Source organism: Notamacropus eugenii, chromosome 3 (genome assembly GCF_028372415.1).
Source record: "Notamacropus eugenii isolate mMacEug1 chromosome 3, mMacEug1.pri_v2, whole genome shotgun sequence".
Lineage (NCBI taxonomy): Eukaryota > Metazoa > Chordata > Mammalia > Diprotodontia > Macropodidae > Notamacropus > Notamacropus eugenii.
This window is the reverse complement of record NC_092874.1, coordinates 316,460,546-316,482,526: the sequence shown is the minus strand read 5'-3', so window position 1 is coordinate 316,482,526 and position 21,981 is coordinate 316,460,546. Positions and strand designations below refer to the sequence as shown.

Sequence of the window (21,981 nt, the reverse complement as noted above, 5' to 3'; positions counted from 1 at the left end):
TTTTAAAAATTCATAATAAATACAGCCTCATCAATTTATAAAATTATTTTAATACCTCCTTATACACCTGACCTTTGGATTGCTCTTCTTTTAATGGACATCTCTATTAAGGACCTACAACACTGCTGTAGAATGGCGGATTTTAATGTCTGTCCACACTCCAGTAGTGTAGCTAGGGCCCCATTATGTCATTGTTTTCACATTGTTAATAATCCTATTTATACTTTCATTTTATTTGGCATATTTATGTGACATATGATTATATTACTGTAGCTGGTAATTGCGTTATTTCTAATGTAATCATTGATTATAGCAATATTATAATAAACTTTTGCATTTACATAGCACTTTCTAGTTTATAAAATGCTTTTAGACACAGCTCATTTGTTTGTCACAACAGTTGTGTGATATACTCTGGTTATGTGTTAAACCGTTCAATATATGTAATAAAATTTTCATTTCTTCATAATATGTTTTACATATATGTGTATATATATGAATGATTAATTTGGACCTGTAAATGGAATTTAACTGTCACGCAATGGTATCGAGTGACATGTAAATTTGATCTAAACGATCTATGAGTGCAGCCAAGTGGCTCAGTAGATAGGGAGCTGGGCTTGGAATCAGGAAGACTCATTCTCATGGATTCAAATCTGGCCTCAGACATTTCCTAGCTGTGTGACCCTAGACAAGTCACTTCACTCTGTTTGCCTCAGTTTCCTCATCTGTAAAATAAGCTGGAAAAGGAAATGGCAAACCACTCCAGTATGTTTGCCAAGAAAACCTCCAATGGGATCACGGAAAGTCAAACACAACAACGCAACAGGAGATGATAATAAAATGGCTGAAGGAGAGGAGCGGGAAGGTGAGTGAGGTTGGTGAGAAGTCCCTCCCTGGCTCGACTTGTCAGTACTTTAGGAGGTCCCAGCTTATGTGTGGTGAGGCAGGGCTGGCAGAGACGCTGGCCTGCACCCAGGCATGCCACGAAACCCTCCCTGCACAGCCAGCTGTTCTCTCTGTTCTTGATTGAGCGTCCCTGGGCAAACATCATGACTGTTTCTAATCCTGTTTGGTCCTTTGTCGATGCTGGTGCACATTATGGAAGTTTCTCAGTATGCCTGTATGTAAAATCCCACGTGATTTTTAATGTATTTGGTGGACTAACTTTTCATATCTCCAAGATAAAATGTACAATTTTGTCCCCTAGCAAAGAAAATAGATGAAATCTGCCTTGATTTTAAAAGAGGATATCAGGGTAAGGCTTGGGCGCTTCACTGGCCCTGCATCCTGTGCTCTTCTGCTGTGTGGTTTCATGGTGTGTTGTGACGGCACCATCTCAGAGAATTCAGAGTCATACTTACTACCTCTGATCCAAGTACAGACATTGACTGAGGAAGGGTTGATTCCCCTCAAAAGCTGACTAAGTTCCAAGAGGAACCTGCAACTTCAGAGAAAGCAAGGTGGATTTTTGTAGCGCAAAGATGCAATTACATAACAGAAATTGTGAATATTAAAAAGGCAGGAGGGATTTATGAAGGGATTAGGTCATAGGGGAGGAGTCCCTTGTATGGTTTGGCGGTCAAACATCCTGGTTGTACTGCCCTCCAGCTAGCTTTTGTGGTCTTGGCAAGGTGGATAGTTAGGTATTATGGTCCTGTGTTGGGTTAAATGGATGGTGTGATTATGGTTGAATACAAGAAAATACCTGTTCAGATCTGTGAATTGGATCTGGGGGCAGTGACCGTATTGAGTCTGGGGGCCTGTGGTGTGGTTAAAGTCAGATTATGTGTTTAAATGGGTTCAGTGGGGCTCATACTGGGGCTTGGGGCAGCTTTTACTAGGATTCCATCACTGTGGTTTGGAGAAACCATATATCATAATTTTACTGTTTTTACTAGACAAATATATCATTCCAGTAGTACAAAACTACGTTTAAAACGTGCCTAGGGATAGACTTTAGAATATCCATCAACTAGCTGTAAGACCTAATTTACTCATTGAAGATCTACCTGTACCTGACCCACCAGAAACTTGGAATTTGAATGGTGATTCAGATGGTAATAATGTGGCTCAGATGATAAAGTAGGGAGACCCAGCAAAATGTTGAGCCCCAATCTGAAGTAACTTTGATCTCCTTGGATCTTCATTTAATAACCCAAGCAGACTTAAATGACCTAATGGCCCTCACATCAAGGTGAATGTAAAAGCTGTTTAGGTTAAAGAGGATGGAATCTTCTGTAGGAGGACACGAAAATGTTCAAAACAATTTGAAAAGTGAATTTCCAAGAAACAGGCAAAATCCAAAAGGAAATTTTTTTAGCCTTAAAAGAAAAAGAATGAAAGAAAAATGTTAAGTTTCACTCATGAAGTGGTGAAAGACAGATATTACATTTTTTTTCATTATTCTTCCCCATCAAACATGAGCTATTTCCATGTGTTAGAAAAGCGGATTAGATATGAAGTCACAAATTTCTGTTATTTGCAACTTACATTTAAATAAATATAATGAATTCAGTATAATAGTTTCAAAGCAGTCCTTTTTGAAAGACAAACATTTGGAAGAAGAGGAATGAAATTATCTGAATGGAAATTATTCTTAAAAGTAACCAAAAACTTTTGGGGAAGTAAGTCGGAAAATTAAGAAATTGCCAATGATTTCAAAGTCTATAAAGTTATGGAACATAACACATCTTTCAAGATCTATTTCTCGGGTTCACATTTGGATTTCTTCCGGAAAACTTACATATTTTCAGTGATGAGCATGTAGAATGCTTCCATCAAGAAATCTCCATGGTGGAGAATTATACTGGCTGATGAGTATTATATACTGAAGAGAGATGTTCTACAGGTAAAATACACTAGGGAATCACTGGTGGCTACATTTTAGATCAACTCAACACAATTTTGCTTACACAAAAATCTGAAAAGACAAAAGTAATTCCTGTGAAATCAGTAAGTGATAGACAGAATCCAAGATCACCTATGAAATCACCACAAAAAACTACATAAATTGCTACCATTTTATGGATTATGGCTATTACTGTTTTAATGTATATAGGATAGAAACTTACTTCATCTGTCAGTCATATTATCCTTAAGGTTAAATTATTTTCTCAGGGTCACCCCCAGGCCAAGTACCAAGTGTCTGCTGCCTCCATAGCCCGGTGCTCTTATCTGCTACACCACAGTGGTGTACTTCTAAAAGCCCTCTTGGCTAATACCGAGAAGCAGTCTTCTGGGCCTTATTATTCTGTACAAATGAGATAATGTTTGTAAAGCAGGAGCACCTTTCCTGTCATATAGTAGGCACTTGTTTAATGTTTGTTTCCTTCTTCCTATAACTAGTCATTTTTTTAAGTCTTCCAGAGTTTTAAAAAGTATATTTTTTTCCTTCCCCTCTCTCCCACTCACTGAAAAAGAAAGAACTGTTGTTGTCACACAGATATTGTCCAGCAAAACAAATTCCTGTACTGGCCACTTCCAAGTGTATTTCTGCATGTCAGACTGCCCCGCCTCTATTAAAGAACAAGGTTTGTCAATGACTTTGTGTTTATATCAGCCATTGCTGAACACCTCTCCCCCCAACTCTTTGCAAACAGAAAAAGGGTAATGGAAAAACCACCGACGTAAGCAACGTTCTGTTCTCTTTTGTGCCCAAAGTGGAAGAGGCGTGGTTCTTTCCGTGTCCTCCAGGCCCACTGGTTTCCCTTTCAGTGATATTTTCATTGGCATTATTGTCCTATGTGGATTTTTGCACTTTCTTTTGCAAACCACATCAACAAGAACTCACTGAGATGGTTGTAATAGGACCCATGTATGTTCAAGGCTCCCAGCTGTCCGGTCCTGGTCCATTGGCTGACACAACACTTCCTTGTTTACCTTGAGACTTGCCTTCCTAAGTTGCCTAATATTCAAGAGCAGCTTTTCTTTTTTGTGGTTTAAATTTTCTTTTATTTTTAATTGATAAGCGTTTATTTTCTTTCCTTTCTATTCCCACCCCCACCCCCGGTCCACTTTAAAGAAAAAATGAATTCCTGTATTGGCCTTGGACAGAAGACGCCTAGCATTTCCATTTTAATTTTCTTAACTGTTACAACCTGGTAAGGGCCAGTCTTTCTACGATAAACATCCAGCTTTGCTTCCTGCTTTTCTCAAAGTATGAAATAGATGCTAAAGCAGAATTTAGAGGTGTGGTGCAGTGGGATAAGCATTGGTTGTAGAAATCAGGACCTAGGCTGAAATTCTGTCTTGTGTTGGCTGTTTTCATCTGCATTTTAGATTGGTGTCTCATCCATGGCTGTATTTTAAGGCACAATGAAATGCAGAGCACATCTTTTAAGTAACCCTACATCTATGATTTCGGCAGCATGTAAGAACTTCATCAGGGTTGCTCAAGTTCTCCCAGTCAGTCGCGTGGTTTGTTGAGGTTTTGGTTTTTTTTATTTTAAACAGAAGATATTATGGACACTGGAAGACCTGTCCAGCCGTAACTGCTACCAGTCCTGGCAAATCTGTTCAGGAATGAACCACAGGCATCCCATGCCTCAGACCTGCTGGCTTAACATCCAGTAGACATCATTGTAGATCCTCTTAATGCAAACACAGCGCAAGATTGTGGTCAATGGATTTTAATAGTCAGCAATTCCCTTTTGGTGATTTTTTTCCCCCCCAAAAATGAATGTAAATCAATCATGTGGAAATAGAAATTTTACATTTTCATCTATCCAAAATAAGTTAGACTATAATTTCAAAGTCTATAAAAACAGGATAAAAGGAATTCAAGACAATCCTTATCGGATTGCACTGTGAATATAAAGCCCAGTTATCCACTCCAATAATATTATCTTATTAGACTTCTCATGAGCTAATTTTTCTGGCTCTGTCATTTGTGTGAATATTAAATTGTTTAATATGTAGATGCATGCTTCATTTCTTCAGAAAAGCGATTGTTGTGACAGTCTTCAGAACTCTTCCATTGGTTGTGGCTAAAAAAAAAAATCTTATCACCTAGCAGCCAATCAGATGTGATCAAATTTTAGTGACGCATATCTCTGAATCTGGACTGTACTCAAGCCTCTTTGTAGGACCCATCCTCAGGGTCACCCGTATACTATACTGAGACACTGGAGGAAGATTTCAATGGAGGACTTTGTGCCTGAGGAAGAAAGCACTCATAAAGGGCTTGCTACGCACTGGGCCCTGTGCTAAGCACTTGGGGTACAGTGGAAGGCCAAAAGACAGTCCCTGCCCTCAGGAAGCTCACAGTCCAAGCAAATCACGGTACACAAGCAGGCTGAATTGCAGGTCATCCCTGAGTGGATGCCTTAGCGTTGAGGTGGTCAGGAAGGAGCAGGATTTTCATGGGAAGAAAAATCATCTAAAGGCTGAGGAGATCACCACGCCCTCTGTTCTCCCGGTTCGGCTCTTCTGGCTTGTCTGTCTTCTTACCACAGCTGGAAACAAGCTGGCATTAGAGAACCAAAGCACAGAAAAGTTCGAGTAGGTTGTTACTTGGTTTGAGGTTCACTGGGGAAGGTTCCACATTCCATCAGCCTGCCATAGAACCTGAAATTCCATCATGAGAGAGTCCTTCCTTTGGGTCTTTTTTGTTCTCAACTCAAAGTTATACACTTAGGGGTAAAATGTTGAATGTTATCAGCTTATACCTCAGTGAGGATTTTGGAAAGGAGCCATAGTTTTTGGGGACTCCAGGTCGGAGAAGGGGACACTGTTAGGAGAAAGTCAAGATTACCAATGATAAACTTCACCTCCTTAACAATTTGATCCTAATCGTAATACTCCTAGGTGAGGAGACTCCTGTCAATGCATGTTGTTATCTTCTGTGTAGCTTAACAGCCCCAGAGAGTCTACGGGTCACACAGAGAGTTTGCATTAGAGTCAGGACTGAACTTCTTGGCTGTGAGGCCACCTTTGTATCTGCAATGACACTGCCTCTGATTTAATCAAAGTGTATAATTGTAAATGTGGTTTGAAGTCATGATGAATTACTTTATCTTTCAGTGGGAAATGGATAAAATAGAACTGATGATACAGGACGAAAAGAAATAAAGATAAAAACAGCAAAGCCAAATTTGAAGTGATTTTAAATAGTTTAATTGTGACCCTATCTCTCAGAACTCAAGATCTAACCTGCCAGAAAGAAGCTAGAAAGTAAAAAATACATCTGAAGCCAAAAATAACCAATGAGAAAAAAAATACATGTAAAAGGTAGACTTTGTGTCCCCCCAGTGGTTAGTAAGCAGCTAAGCACCATGCATCTGATCAACACAATTGATTAGATTGACATTTCTGGGACAGATCAGTTAGCCAGTCTATTTGTTATATGGTTTTTATGTTCCAAGTTTCTACGTGCCTGGTATCATAGTAAGTGCTAGGAAAACAAAGAGAAAGCAGTCCCTGTCCTCAAGCAGTTTTCATTCTAAACATAAATTGGCATAAGTAAGATACATACAGAGTGGATTAAGGTAACCTTATCTGGTAAGGTACTTATACCTGGAGGGAGTGAAAAAAGGCCTCCTTTATAAGATCACATCTGAGCTGAGTCTGGAGGTGAGGAAGGAGAACATTTCAGCCAAGGCAAAGGCAGGCAGACAGGAAATGGAGACTTGAGTGTAAGAAATGGCCAGTTAGGCCAGCAGGGCCAGACGGTAGAATACATGAAGGGCAGTGTTGTTAAAAAGATTAGAAATATAAGAATAGGGAGGCGGAGCCAAGATGGCGGAGTAAAAGCAACGACTCACCTAAGCTCCTGGACAAACTCCTCTGGATACCTCTGAAAGGAGAATCTGACCAAACTTTGGAGGTGCGGAATCCAGTGGGTGACAGACTTTGACGGATTCGGAGCCCAGGTTAGACTGGAAGGTCCGCGGGAAGGATCTGTTCCGCGGGGGTGAGCCCCAGCGCACAGCGCAGCGCGGTCAGCGCAGCAGGACGGAAGGGACCTGAGAAGCCCGAGAGTGGCGGGCGAAACCAGCGGAGCAGGAGACCAGCCAAACCGAGCCAGTGAGAGCCGCTGAGCGCCAGATATCAGCGCAGCAGCCCTTGAAACCTTCAGCCTGAAGACTAAACTTCGGTAAGTCACCTACTTGAACTTCCGGGAGCCAGGATGGCGGAGTGATCAGTAAATGCTCTCTCCTCCCCCCTGATGACCGTGAAAGAACCATAAAATATTTCCCCAGAAAAATCCTGGATCAGCGGGAACAGCAGAAGGGGGCAAATAGTCTCATAACACCAGAGGCTAGGAAAATAGCAAAGGGGGATTCTTTCTACTGTGGCGGAGGCAATCCGGAAGGACAGAGGACCCAGGGCAGAGAAAATTCGCACTGAGACCCAGGCAAGCCTCAGCGCCGGGAGACGAGCCCCAGGAGGGGTGGGAACACGCATTAGCATCTAGGCGTGCCTCAGCCCTCCAAGGGAAAAGGGAAGACAATAGGGAAGCTGGGATCACCATCCCCTGACCTTGCCTTTGCCTCAGGTCAGCTGAGGAGATCTGTGACCAGACCACCCCTCCCACACACTTAACAAGCTAACCCCAGGGTTGATCTGGGAAACAAAAAACAAAAACCTGCTTTTAGCTTCTTCACACATCAGCTCAACACAAAGTTCTGTACCTTCTGACTGAAAGAACCAGAAGCTACAACACTCAGCCAACATCATGAATCAGAAAAAGCAGACGAAAAGTGAAAAAACCATAGAATCTTTCTATGGGGATAAGGACCAAAACACAAACACCAAAGAGGTCAGAGCTGAGACTGTACTTCCATCTGAAACTTCAGAAGGGACTATGAATTTCTCGCAAGCACAACTAGATTACCTGGAACAGCTGAAGAAGGGAATAGAAGAAAAACTGGCCAATGATTTTAAAATTATAAAAAAAGAATTCACTGATGAGAACATCACTTTGAAAAGGAAAATTGAACAAATGGAAAAGGAAGTTCAAAAATTAACTGGAGAAAATAATTCCCTAAAAGGAAGAGTTAATCAAATGGAAAAGGAAACCCAAAACCTAATTGGGAAAATTGATCAGATGGAAAAGGAAACACAAAACCTAACTGGGAAAATTGGTCGAATGGAAAAAGAAGTACAAAAATTAAATGGAGAAAATAGCTCCTTAAAGGGAAAAATTGGTCAGATGGAAAAGGAGATGCAAAAGTTAACTGAAGAAAACAATACGATGAAGATTAGAATTGGGCAAGTAGAAACTAATGACTCAATGAGGCAACAAGAATCAGTCAAACAAAATCTAAAGAATGAAAAGATAGAAGAAAATGTAAAATATTTAATTGGAAAAACAACTGACCTGGAAAATAGATCCAGGAGAGAAAATTTAAGAATTATTGGCCTGCCAGAAACCCATGATGAAGAAAAGAGTCTGGACAATATCTTCCAGGAAATCATCAAGGAAAACTGCCCAGAAGTACTAGACTCAGAGGGCAAAATAGTCATCGAAAGAATCCACCGTTCCCCTCCCGAAAGGGATTCCAAACTCAAAACCCCAAGAAATATCGTTGCCAAATTCCAGAGCTATCAAGTAAAGGAGAAAATACTACAAGCAGCCAGAAAGAAACAATTCAAATATCAAGGACATACAGTCAGGATCACACAGGACCTTGCAGCTTCTACATTAAAAGATCGAAAGAATTGGAACCCAATATTCCGTAAGGCAAAGGAGTTGGGACTTCAACCAAGGATCAACTACCCAGCAAAGTTCAGCATAACATTTCAGGCAAGGAGAAAGTCATTCAACGAAATAAGGGAATTCCAGAGTTTCCTGACCAAAACACCAGAACTCAATCGACAATTTGATCTTCAAATGCAGGTCTCCAGAGAATCATAAAACGGTAAACAGGGGGGAAAAAACAAAAACAAAAACTTGCTACTCAATTAGGGCAAACTGTTTACCTCCCTATAAGGGAAGATGATACCTGTTAATCTTGAGAACTGTGCAGCTATTATGATAAAAGGGATATACATAGAAGGAACAGGTATAAAGTAAGTGATATCATGTCAAAAATATGATTTAAGTATGAGAAGGGATTGTAATAGGAGGTGTGAAAAGGAGGAAGCAGAAAATGGCAAATTACATCACAGGAAGAAGTACAAAACTATAGTAGAGGGAAGGAGGGGAGGGAGATGAGCATTGTTTGAGAGGTACTCTCATCTGATTTGTTTAAAGGAGGGAACAATAATCTTAAGTAGATAATCCTAACTAGCTATATAAGGTAGTAGGAGGGGAAGGGGGAAGAAAGGGGAGGGAGGCTAAAAGGGAGGGAAGAAGCAATAAGAGAAAAGGGGAGTAAAAGGGAGGGGGGCTAAAAGATGGAGGGGAAGGCTGTAGGAGGAGGGGGTGAAAAGTGAATACTATTGAGGAGGGGAAGGGAGACGGGAGAGCTAAAAGCACAAATGGTGGGAAAGAGGATGGAGGGAAATACACAGATTGTAATCATAACTGTGAATGTGAATGGAATGAACTCTCCCATAAAACGGAGACAGATAGCAGAATGGATTAAAAGCCATAATCCAACAATATGCTGCTTACAAGAAACACATTTGAAACGGGGGGATACACGTAGGATAAAGGTCAAAGGATGGAGCAGAATATATTGTGCCTCAGCTCATGTAAGAAAGGCAGGAGTAGCAATCCTAATCTCAGACAAAGCAAAAGCAGAAATAGATCTAATCAAAAGGGATAAGGATGGAAACTATATCCTGCTAGAAGGCATCATAGACAGTGAAGCAATATCATTACTAAACATGTATGCTCCAAGTGGTATAGCATCCAGATTCTTAGAGGAGAGGTTGGGGGAGTTGAAGGAAGAACTTGACAGCAAAACTATACTAGTGGGGGACCTCAACCTCCCCCTCTCTGAACTCGATAAATCTAACCTCAAAATAAGCAAGAAAGAGGTTAAGGAGGTAAATAAAACTCTGGATAAGGTAGATATGATAGATCTTTGGAGGAAATTAAATGGGAATAGAAAGGAATATACCTTTTTCTCAGCGGTACATGGAACATTTACAAAAATTGACCATGTAGTAGGCCATAAAAATCTCACAATCCAGTGCAGAAAGGTAGAGATAATCAATGCATCCTTCTCAGATCATAATGCATTAAAAATTACATGTAATAAAAGGCCATGGAAAGATAAACCAAAAATCAATTGGAAACTAAATAATCTAATTCTAAAGAAGGGTTGGGTTAAAGAAGAAATCATAGAAACAATCAACAATTTCATTCAAGAGAATGACAATAGTGAGACAACATACCAAATCTTATGGGATACTGCAAAAGCAGTTATTAGGGGAAGTTTTATATCTTTGAATGCTTACATAAATAAAATAGAGAGAGAGGAGATCAATGACTTGGGCTTGCAGTTGAAAAAGCTAGAAAAAGAACAAATTGAAAATCCCCAAGTAAATACCAAATTAGAAATACTGAAAACCAAAGGAGAGATTAATAAAATTGAAATTAAGAAAACTATTGAATTAATAAATAAAACCAGTAGTTGGTTTTATGAAAAAACTAATAAAATTGATAAACCTTTGGTCAATCTGATTTAAAAAAAAAAGAAGAAAATCAAATTACTAATATTAAAAATGAAAGGGGTGAACTCACCTCCAATGAGGAGGAAATTAAAACAATAATTAGAAACTACTTTGCCCAACTTTATGCCCACAAATTCAATAATCTAAATGAGATGGATGAATATTTTAAAAAATACAAATTGCCCAGATTAACAGAAGAGGAAGTTGAATACTTAAACAACCCCATCTCAGAAAAAGAAATTGAACAAGCCATCAATGAACTCCCTAGGAAAAAATCTCCAGGGCCAGATGGATTCACAAGTGAATTCTATCAAACATTTAAAGAACAGTGAATTCCAATACTACATAGACTATTTTTGAAAATTGGGGAAGAAGGAGTCCTTCCAAATTCTTTCTATGATACAAATATGGTTTTGATACCCAAACCAGGAAGAGACAAAACAGAGAAAGAAAATTATAGACCAATTTCCCTAATGAATATAGATGCAAAAATTTTAAATAAGATTTTAGCAAAACGAATACAGCATCTTATCACGAGATTAATACATTATGATCAGGTAGGATTCATACCAGGATTACGGGGCTGGTTCAATATTAGGAAAACTATTAGCATTATCGATCACATCAACAACAAAGCCAACAAAAACCACATGATTATCTCAATAGATGCAGAAAAAGCTTTTGACAAAATACAACACCCATTCCTACTAAAAACACTGGAGAACGTAGGAATAAAGGGAACTTTCCATAAAATAATAAGCAGTATCTATCTAAAACCTACAGCAAGCATTATATGCAATGGGGATAAGCTAGATGCATTCCCAATAAGATCAGGGGTGAAACAAGGATGTCCATTATCACCACTACTATTCAATATGGTACTAGAAATGTTAGCTGTAGCAATTAGACAAGATAAAGATATTGAAGGAATAAGAATAGCCAAAGAAGAAACTGTTATCATTCTTTGCAGATGATATGATGATCTACTTAGAGAATCCCAGAGATTCAAGTAAAAAATTACTTGAAATAATAAACAACTTTGGCAAAGTTGCAGGTTACAAAATAAACCCACACAAATCTTCTGCATTCCTATATATTAGCAACAAAGTCCAACAGCAAGAGATAGAAAGAGAAATCCCATTTAAAGCTAGGGTAGACAGTATAAAATACTTAGGAGTTTACCTGCCAAAACAAACCCAGGGATTATATGAACACAATTACAAGACACTTTTTGCACAAATAAAGTCAGATTTAAGTAAGTGGAAAAACATTAGTTGCTCACGGGTAGGCCGTGCTAATATGATAAAAATGACAATTCTACCTAAATTAATTTACTTATTTAGTGCCATACCAATTAAACTATCAGACAATTATTTTCTAGAGCTGGATAAAATAATATCAAAATTCATTTGGAAAAACAAAAGGTCCAGAATATCAAAGGGACTAATAAAAAGAAATGCTTGGGAAGGTGGCCTAGCGCTACCAGACCTCAAACTGTACTATAAAGCAGCAGTTATCAAAACCACTTGGTATTGGCTAAGAAACAGAGAGGTAGACAAGTGGAATAGACTTGGCACTCAAGACGCAGTAGGCAAGGAATATAGCAACCTTCTGTTTGATAAACCCAAGGACCCCAGCTTCTGGGATAAGAACTCACTGTTTAACAAAAATTGCTGGGAAAACTGGATAACAGTGTGGCGGAAATTAGGCATAGACCCATACCTGACACCGTACACAAGAATAAAGTCCAAATGGGTACATGATTTAGGTATAAAGATTGATACCATGAATAAACTGGAGAAGCACGGAATAGTGTATTTATCAGATCTTTGGAGAAGGGAAGAATTTTTTACTAAAGGAGAGATAGAAAGCATTATGAAATGCAAAATGGATAACTTTGATTACATTAAACTGAGAAGTTTTTGCACAACCAAACCCAGTGCAACCAAAATCCGGAGGGATGTAGTAAATTGGGAAAGAATTTTTACAGCTAAGCTCGGGGATAAAGGCCTCATTTCTAGAATATATAGAGAACTGACTCAAATGTATAATCATACAAGTCATTCCCCAATTGATAAATGGTCAAAGGATATGAACAGGCAATTTTCAGAGGAAGAAATTAAAGCTATCTATAATCATATGAAAAAATGCTCTAAATCACTGTTGATTAGAGAGATGCAAATCAAAACAACTCTGAGGTACCACATCACACCTATAAGATTGGCAAACATGACAGAACAAGAAAATGATAAATGCTGGAGAGGATGTGGGAGAGTTGGAACACTAACTCATTGTTGGTGGAGCTGTGAGCGCATCCAACCATTCTGGAGAGCAATTTGGAACTATACCCAAAGGGCTACAAAAATGTACATACCCTTTGACCCAGCAATATCGCTACTAGGACTGTATCCCCAAGAGATCATATAAATGGGAAAGGGTCCCACATGTACAAAAATATTTATAGCAGCACTCTTTGTAGTTGCCAAAAACTGGAAGTCAAGGGGATGTCCATCAGTTGGGGAATGGCTGAATAAATTATGGTATATGAATGTAATGGAGTACTATTGTGCCATAAGAAATGATGAACAAGAAGACTTCAGAGAGGCCTGGAAGGACTTATATAACCTGATGCTGAGTGAAAGGAGCAGAACCAGGAGAACTTTGTGCACAGCAATGACCACAGCGTGCGAGAGTTTTTTCTGGTAGACTTGGAATTTCGTAATAACGCAAGAACTTCTTAAAAAAAAATAAAATCCCAATGGTGGTTCTCAAGGCAAAATGCCTCCCACACTCAGAGAAAGAAATATGGAAGTCATTCGCAAAATGTAGCAGATCATGTTTGTGTATGTGTAAGTTTTTGTGTATCATGTTTTGATTTGTTATATGATTTCTTTCATTTATTTTAGTCTGACTACATAGCATGACTATAGTGAAAAGGTACTCAATAGGAAAGTATATGTAGAACCTATACAGAACTGTATGCAGTCGTGGGGAGGGAGGGGGGTAGGTGTGGGGGGGATAAAATCTCAATTGTATGGCAGTGATTGTTAAACATTAAAAAATAAAAATAAAAAAAGAAAAAAAAGAAAAAAAAAGAAATATAAGAATAGACGAGGTTGTAAAGGGCTTTCAATGTCAAACAGCTTATATTTGATTGTAGGGGTAATCAGAAGCCACTGGAGTTGGGGGTGGGAGGAGGGGGTGAGGCGCCACGTGATGCGGATTTAGTGGAGTAGAGAGAGACTTCAGGCAGGGAGATTTACTAGAATGTTGTTTCAGGAGGGCAGTGACAGGTTTTGGCAGGTGATTGGATACGTGGGATGAGCGAGGATGACACCAAAGTTATGAACCCGGAGGTCTGGGAGAATGATGGTGCCCTCAGCAGTAATGAGGGAATGGACTCTGTTTTAGATAAGTTGACTTTTGGATGCCTATAGGACGTCCAGTTGGAAATGTCCAGTAGGCATTTGGTAACGTGGGACTGGGGTTCGAAACTAGAGTCATCTGGAAAGAGATGGTGATTGAACCCAGGGGAGATGACGTAGTCACCAAGTGAGAATAGAGAGATAGAAAGATCAGCGTCCAGAGCAGATACTTGACACCAGGTTAGTGATTAACAAAGGAGTGATCAGACAGGTAGGAGAACCAAGAGAGATCCGTGTCATAAAAAGGAAGAGAAGAGACCATCAGGGGGCAGCAAGTGGGCAGCAGTCTTAAATGCTATAGAGAGGCCAAGAAGGAGGAGGTCTGAGGAAAAGGCCATCAGATGTGACAGGGTGATTTGGGAGAAGAGTTTCAATTAAGTGATAAGGTGGAAAGCCAGGTTATCAAGGCAAATGAGGAAGCATTTATTAAGTTTTCACTATGTACCAGGCACTGTATTAAATCCTGGGAATATAAATATAAGCGTGTGTGTGTTTGTATAAGCATAATCAAATTGAATATAATATAAAAATACAGTATAGATATAAATATAGTCTGCCCCCAAGGACCTTACATCCTAGTGAGCAACACATACAAAGATGCTGAGAATGAGAGGAGAGGGAAAAGATCCCAGGCCAGGGCATGGTGAGAAAGTCCTGAGAGTCAGGAGCAGGGGTGGGAGAGAAGCCACATCTGGCCTGGAAGTTTTCCCCAGAATGGCAGTTCTGGGAGGAACCAGCCAACCAGACAAAGAGGCTGCTGGTGTGTAGAGTACTTCCAGTGTGAGAAATCCAGAGGCAAGATGCATTTCTAGGGTGATGAGGCTTCTGTGGTATGGTGAAGAAAGCCCAGAGAGGAGCCTGGAGAGGAAATAAGAATTGCAAGACGGAGTCGAGGAAGGGGGCCAAGTGTAGACGGCTTTTTCAACAAGTTTACCTGAAGAGGTAGGGGAGAAGACAGAGGATGGTAGCTAGCAGAGATGATAGGATCCAGTGAGAGTCTTTCTTCAAGGATGGGAGTGTAGGTAACGGAAGGAACTGCACACAGGGTGAGAGAATATGGGTGCTAGTTTGGGCGTTCTTCTTGAAAAGATGGGAGGGGAGGGATGGGATGAAGGTACTAGTAAAGGATGCTGACCATTTATATGTCACCTAATGGTGTAGACTCTAATCCCATGTGGTGATTGCTAAGTAAATATTAATCTTTGATACTGATTTCTCTTTTTAAAAACAGACTGGATTTTTACCCAATGTCTTTAAGGTGTTAGCACATCGACCAGGGGAATTCAGAGCATTTTTTGCTTACTACAATGCCATTGTCAACAAAGAAACAGGTAAAGTAAAAGACCAAACAGCTACTCGTGGATACTTTTATTTTTAAGATATATTTTTATTTATTTTGTGAAATATTTACAAATTTAAAAAAATGAGTTCTAAATTCTGTCCCTCCTTCACACTCGTCCCCCCATCCCTTGAGAAGGCAAGCAGTACAGTATCAATTTTATATGTTAAATTATGCAAAACCTATTTCAGGGATCCCTTGAAAAAAGAATATAGTAGATAGTTAAAAGGAACCAAGCGTAAGCTGTATTTTTTACTTCATAATATCCAAGTATAGTCTAAGACGGTTAAGCTAAGGCTGGTGTATTATTCCCTTAACCTGATGCTTTCCAGAGGAAACACGAATTCGGTCTTGATCTTATCTCTTTTCACTTTCTTCTAGATCTTGAAACTTCAGTGTCTCCCTCTTTACGGACTCCTGCCTGTGCCTTAAAACATGAAAATGTCTCCCCCATCTTGAAAAAAATCTTTGCTTGAAAAAAAAAAATGACCCACCTCTCTTTCTGCCATCTTGTGTCTCTTTTCACTGCCAAACTTCTCTGACAATCGGTCTGTTCCTACTCCATTTTCTGCAGTTCTCTCCTTTACTTTCAGTGATCTGGTTTTTTCCCTCTACTTTAAGAATAGCCTTCCAGCTGGAGTGGTCAGGGAAGGAGGGCATTCCAGAGGAGGTGGGGCATTGAAGGATAGGTGGGCTCTGAACAGGTGGAAAAGGATAAGCCCAGCATTCCAGATACCAGGGGATGACCGTAGAAAGTGACCTTCATGCTAAAGTAGTGGTCAGGAGGTACCATCAGCCACTAGCACAGTTCATAGGATTTATTTAGATTAAAAAAGACTGCCTCAAAAGAGGGGGAAAGGTTTTTTTGATTTCTTTGACTTGAATGTTTCATTTGGGTGGTTTTCACTGATGAAATTCAGTGCTGCAAAATTGCTTAGTTCCCCACAGGTCTTTTGGTCAATTCACTGTGAGATGCAGACCCTTAACTGTGCTGATGACAATCTCTATTTAAACTTCATTCTTTTTCAAGTGGCTTTAAGCTCCGTGCATTTATTTCTGTTACTTGTGTGCATATATTTTCCATTTCAGCGATTTGTATACAAATATTTTCCTGTTATTTGCTTTTTTTTAACAGGACATCTCAGTAAGGCTGATAAAGAACTCATCATTGTCGCCACGAGTGCTAGTAATAGGTGCCCCTACTGTGTAATTGCCCATAGTGCTCTACACAGAGTGTATTCCAAAAATGCCATTCTGGCTGATCAGGTTAGTATTTAAACTGAAAAGAAAATAAAGCCTCTTCCTACCAAGTCTATTTAATGGATAAGAGCTCCATTTGAGCTCAACACGTTGCTTAAAGGAATTACTCATGGGATAAAAAGGCAGAGTGACTCCTGTCTTAGAAGCTTAAAAGTGGTTTTTGATTCTGTCAGTAAAATGTTGTGCTTTGGGGTTTAATTCTTGTTCTTTGGCTCATTTTTTCTTTGCATGTGGCAGTTTGTGGTACAATGCTATATACAACGTTCCGTGGTGATAAGTTGGTGGTAGCTGCGTGACTGACATAGTCGTTAACCTTCTTGTGTCTCAGTTTCCTTGTCTGTTCAATGAGAGGGTGACGATCATATGCTCCAATGTGAGATAGTCTTTGGGTTAGCAGCCTTTTTTTTTTTTGATAGCTTAACACTATCCCTGAATTTAAATTTATGCAGTCCTTGATATAGCAAGTCTACACTTACATAGCCCACACCTGGTTCTTCTGTCCTCTAAGATAAGTGTTTTCTCAAATATTCTCAAACCTTGGCCAGAGCTGTAACTAGTAAAGGGTGACTAGGGCTTTGTGCTAGGACTCCGGCGGTTTTTGTTTTGCTTTGGTTTTTTGTGAGGGGGGAGGAGGAATTGGCTCCTTCTTGGGGCTAACGTAATGGTCACATGCTGCCCTCTGACATAACTGTCCCTTCCATTACTGTGACTTGAGCCGGTGGTCATACTGACCTTTTGGCTGCTGTTGCCCACAACAATACCCTCTCCCTTGCACATACGTGTTTTTACTGTATGTGAAAGTATTTCTAGTAATGGCTCTGTAATACTTGTGAACTTTCTAGAACATAGTAACATGAAAAAACTTGAAATTAAACAATTTTTGTATGGAAATTAAAAAGTACTGTATCTGTTGTACTTCTCACATTCATTTTGTTAAGTACAATAACCTGTTTTCCAAAAACCTGCTACTTAAAAAAAAAATTTGAAATAAATTGAGAACAATTATAATCATGTGAAATGTTCAGGAAGTAAATTTATCTTAAATTGTTTTAGTTTCTAATTTTTAAAAAGTGAAATATCAGTTCACAGTGAATAAATACATAGTCAATTTGAGGAGGAAGCCAACTGTAGTAGCTGAAACTAGTACATTCATAGACACCATTTAAGTATCAGAAATACCAATTAACCACAAAAATTAAACACCAATTAAAATGCAGAAAATACTACCCACAATATCACTGGAACTCAAAGTGCTGTTCCTGACGGTGAGGAAAAACTGTGAACTGGCTTCGTATGTATGATTAAGCAAAAAGGATAAAACCTTGTTAAAAGCACAGAATACATTGATGACAAAAATTTTCCCAGATAAAATGAGATGTTTTTAATAAGTAAAACCAAACTTTTTCGAAAACCAGCTCTAGGACTTCAGAAGGACTAGTTGGCATCTTACAAAATTGCTTCCAGACTGCATAATGTAAAAAATCCCATATGATGTCACCTAGAGCTTTGGTGTATTGGAATGAGGCTTGGAAAGTCATAGGAAAACTTAGACAAATTAATAGGAAAACCATTTTTCATTACAAGTAGAGGAAGCAACAAGTGTAGGTAAAAATAGTTATGTATGTATGGTTGGAATTAATATTAGGAATTTGTACTTTACAAATTCACTGGTGTTAGTACACATAGCAAAAGAAAATTTCAATATAAATTGACAGATTTTTCATGAAAATGACATAACATGGGGGGAAAAGTCAGCATGTGGCCAAGAGGGATTCTTATGTATGATTGAGTGGCCCTTCTTTCTATTTGAGTTTGATAGCATAGAACTAAACTACTTTAAATGAGAGACAAAACAGGGGAGGGAGGGGGATGAAATGAGTATACCTAGGATACCTTACATGCATTTCTGTTTTTGAAATATGCTGACTTCTTGAAGGGTATTTGAGTTAAAAGAAGAACATGCCATTTTTTCTTAGTTTTGATAATAAAGATGAAGCAATTTAATTTTATAATTTTTCCATAAAACTTACATATTTCATAGATCCTTCTGAAAAACTCAGACTCTAAGTCAACGCAAAGTTCTCAAATCTATGCTTTGATCCTGAAACTTAGTGAATGACTGGATTTATGAAAAAGAGTTGGATAATGTTAAAACTCATTTTTTAATTGTTTATCAAATTAAGAACTACCTGCCTTGTAAATGAGATACATATAAAGACCAGTTTATTCAAGATTTGACCCATCAGCAGCCAATTTTAAAGACTTAGATACTTTTAAGTTAGCTAGGTAGTCCTGTGTGTAGAACATGGGGCATCAGGAAAAGTCGTTCAAATCCTGCCTCAGACGCTTACTTCTGTGTGACCCTGGGCAAGTCACTTAACCCTGTTGGCCTCAGTCTCCTCATCAGATGAGTGGGAAAAGGAAATGGCAAATCACACCAGTACCTTTGCCAAGAAAACCCCAAATGGAATCATGAAGGATGGGACGTGACTGAACGACAACAGAAGATACTTTCAAATATGATTGGATAAGAAACGTATTTGCCATGGACAAATACAATAGTTTCATTCCATTCCATCTAAATAAGAAAAGTTAACAGACTTGTCTTGTGATTATACATTGAAAAAAATGTTTAAGTTTTTTGGCTATGGGTGAAAAGTTCTGTGGTTTTCTGAACAAAAGTAATACAGATTTTTCTATTTTTCATAACTTCATTTTCATATGAAACAGGACTTTTTTCTTTTTACTATAGCTACCGTAAAGACAAAATGTTCCATTAGTGTAATTCGCTAAAGAATTTGTGCGAAAATTATCAATGACATGAGAAATTTTGTGTCAAAAATATCTTAAGCCCACCCATCACTTTAATAATAACTTTTATGGTTATTATTTTGATATATAAAAATTATAGGGTTAGAGACTGGAACCTTGATTCCCTTGACATAGGAAGTTCCTGGATGAATAAACATCCTTGACCAATGCAGGTCAGCAATTTCTCTGCAACTTAATAGCCTTAGAAAGTTGGCTAGGGCCAACTTGCCGAGGATCACTGTATGGGCCAATATATTTAGGAATTAAGATCTGAACCCAGGCCTTCTTTGCTCTGAGACTAGCTCGCTATCCACTGTACTTTTTGTGAAAATGAGAAAAGATTTTATCTATCTGTATATGTTACTTTTTAATATATATTTAACATTTGTAGTAAAAATTATACATTTTGAATTTTCTTAGAAAAAATTTGCTCAGGAAATTTTTGTATAGATTATTTTATTAAAACCATGTGAGCATGGGTGTTTTTGTAAAAAAATAAATAAATAAAAGCATAGGGTGGAAGGAAAGTGTCACTATACAGTGTTTGGAAACCAATGCCAAAGGGCAATTTACCACTTAGCTTTCTGAGCACATCATACTTTTAGACAGTTTATTTCCTGGAACTTTGACTCTCTAATATAGCCCAGTATTTTATTCTTAATGTCAAGTTCATTTAGTTAGCATAACAGGCATATAATAATGGCCGTACACCAACTTTTTCTCTGCTTGTTTTTTCACAGGTCATTGTTAATTGGAGAAAGGCTGATTTATCTCCTCGAGAGTTAGCTATGCTAGAATTTGCTCTTGCTGTTAGCCGTGCTGATGACATAACAGAAGAACATTTTAAAAAGCTGGAATTGCAGGGTTTTGATCGAGAAGATGCCTGGGACATAGCTTCCATTTCTGCTTTCTTTGGCATGTCTAACCGTATTTCTCATTTCATTGACCTGATGCCCAACAAAGAGTTTTATTCATTGGGTAGAAAAAATGATCAGGATGTATAAGAGCATGTCCACCACAGAAGCAGCATCAAATGTGGATGTTTTATTTGTGTGAGTTACGGTATATCTATTAATGTCTTCCCATAATATTCAGTTTATGTACACAATGGGAAATAAACTGATTTACTATTCTACTTGGTCATGCTGCTTTTGCTAAGTTCATCATAATTAATGGTAATAGTTGAAACGTGATGAAATTTAACCCTTGTGTAAGCATTTGATAATTCAGAAGGCTTTTTACCCATAAAGGAGGCTGTCTTCAATATTTTTGTTATGAAAAAAAAATACCTTCATTTCCAACTCCTCCTCCCACTTTTCCCTTCTTATAATATTCCCTCATTTAAAAAAAAGATTCAAAAAGAAACAAAAACAGTCTGACAGTATATGCACCATTGCACATCTGTAGTCTCCAACCTCTTCTGTGAAGGGAAGGAGCTCCATTTTCTGAGCTCCTTTCTTGGGCTAAGCTAAGGATTAACGTTGCTGTCGTTAAACATTAATTTGCTGATTCTGTTGCCTTCGCTTCTTCCTAGGTTTCTCTGAATTTTTCTGTTTGGTGGTGCAGCAATAATATTTCATTATGTTCATGTGCTACACTATATTGAGCCATTTCCTAACAGTTGTGTTGGTACACTTACTTTTAGGTGATCCGTAAGGAGCATTTGGAGGAAAGGGAAGCAAAGATGAGACTCAGGGAAGTTCTAAGAATTGATATCCAACTGTATCAGATTAGCCATTTAATTTAAACCGTTACCATTTTCCAACAGCTCTTTTGTGATTAGATGAAAAATGAGTCTTTTCAAACAAAAGTCTGAACATGATTTGAAGCTAATTCTTTTCTGAAGTAGATTTCAGAACTTTCAAATTTCATTTCAGTATGAGCAAACCCATCTTATTTTAACATTTTATGACACCTCCTTCTGTCCCTTTTTTCCCTTAAACCTTTAAATGAGTACCTGATAGAGAGGTGTACTGTGTACCTTCTTTCTCAGTTGACCAACCTCTAGTGACTTTTTTTAATGGATTGTGAAATCAGTCATTTAAATAGGATTTTAATCCATAAATAACTATTCTACTTCAGGTTTAAATGAGGGTTATCTGAGAGGAATAGGAGCTAATATTATAGGCCAATAGGTACCTTCTTATTGAAGAAATACAAAACTTGAAAGCAATTTCTTGTATTCTTTGAAGATTTATTTTACAGGGGAATTGGTTCTTTGTACTTGTACTGTTTGTTTCTTCCTTAAATGTGTACGGTTCTCTTTGACTTTTTAAAGTGCTTTTATAGCTTTTACGTAGTAATAAGAATTATATACAGCCTACATAGTATTTTCTTTATTCATGTCTTTTCTCAATATTTTCTGAATTAGTAAACAAATCATAATCAACTTTGAAAGCTGAGATATATTAACACTTGATTTGATTTCACTGTGAAACAAAGATTAACTTGAGTCTGTGAACAAAATATCAAATATGAGGGAATTGTTATGACTGTACCTCAAATACTGTACCTCATGAAATATAACTTTTTTAAGTAGGACTAATTTAATTTCACAAATAAAGTTAATTAAATTGA

General features: G+C 38.2%; 2 protein-coding genes across 2 annotated transcripts in view; both read left to right on the top strand.

Annotated features, from left to right (window-relative positions):
* The window catches only part of LOC140496675 (uncharacterized), a 41,067-nt gene extending 19,086 nt beyond the window's left edge, over positions 1-21,981 (top strand). Inside the window, exons 3-5 of the mRNA XM_072596742.1 lie at positions 15,226-15,325; positions 16,469-16,599; positions 20,145-21,981. Of these exons, the coding sequence (XP_072452843.1) occupies positions 15,226-15,325; positions 16,469-16,599; positions 20,145-20,408 (495 nt within the window). The 3' untranslated portion in view covers positions 20,409-21,981. The remainder of the gene's footprint in view (positions 1-15,225; positions 15,326-16,468; positions 16,600-20,144) is intronic.
* On the top strand, positions 2-9,117 carry LOC140496673 (uncharacterized). The gene is made up of 2 exons (XM_072596737.1): positions 2-868; positions 1,211-9,117. Exon 2 carries the CDS (start codon positions 7,679-7,681, stop codon positions 8,858-8,860), a length of 1,182 nt encoding a protein of 393 aa, XP_072452838.1. The 5' UTR covers positions 2-868; positions 1,211-7,678; the 3' UTR covers positions 8,861-9,117.

Excerpts from the sequence above, each read along its gene's own strand:
- LOC140496673 (XM_072596737.1), top strand. The coding sequence starts at position 7,679 with ATGAATCAGAAAAAGCAGACGAAAAGTGAAAAAACCATAGAATCTTTC.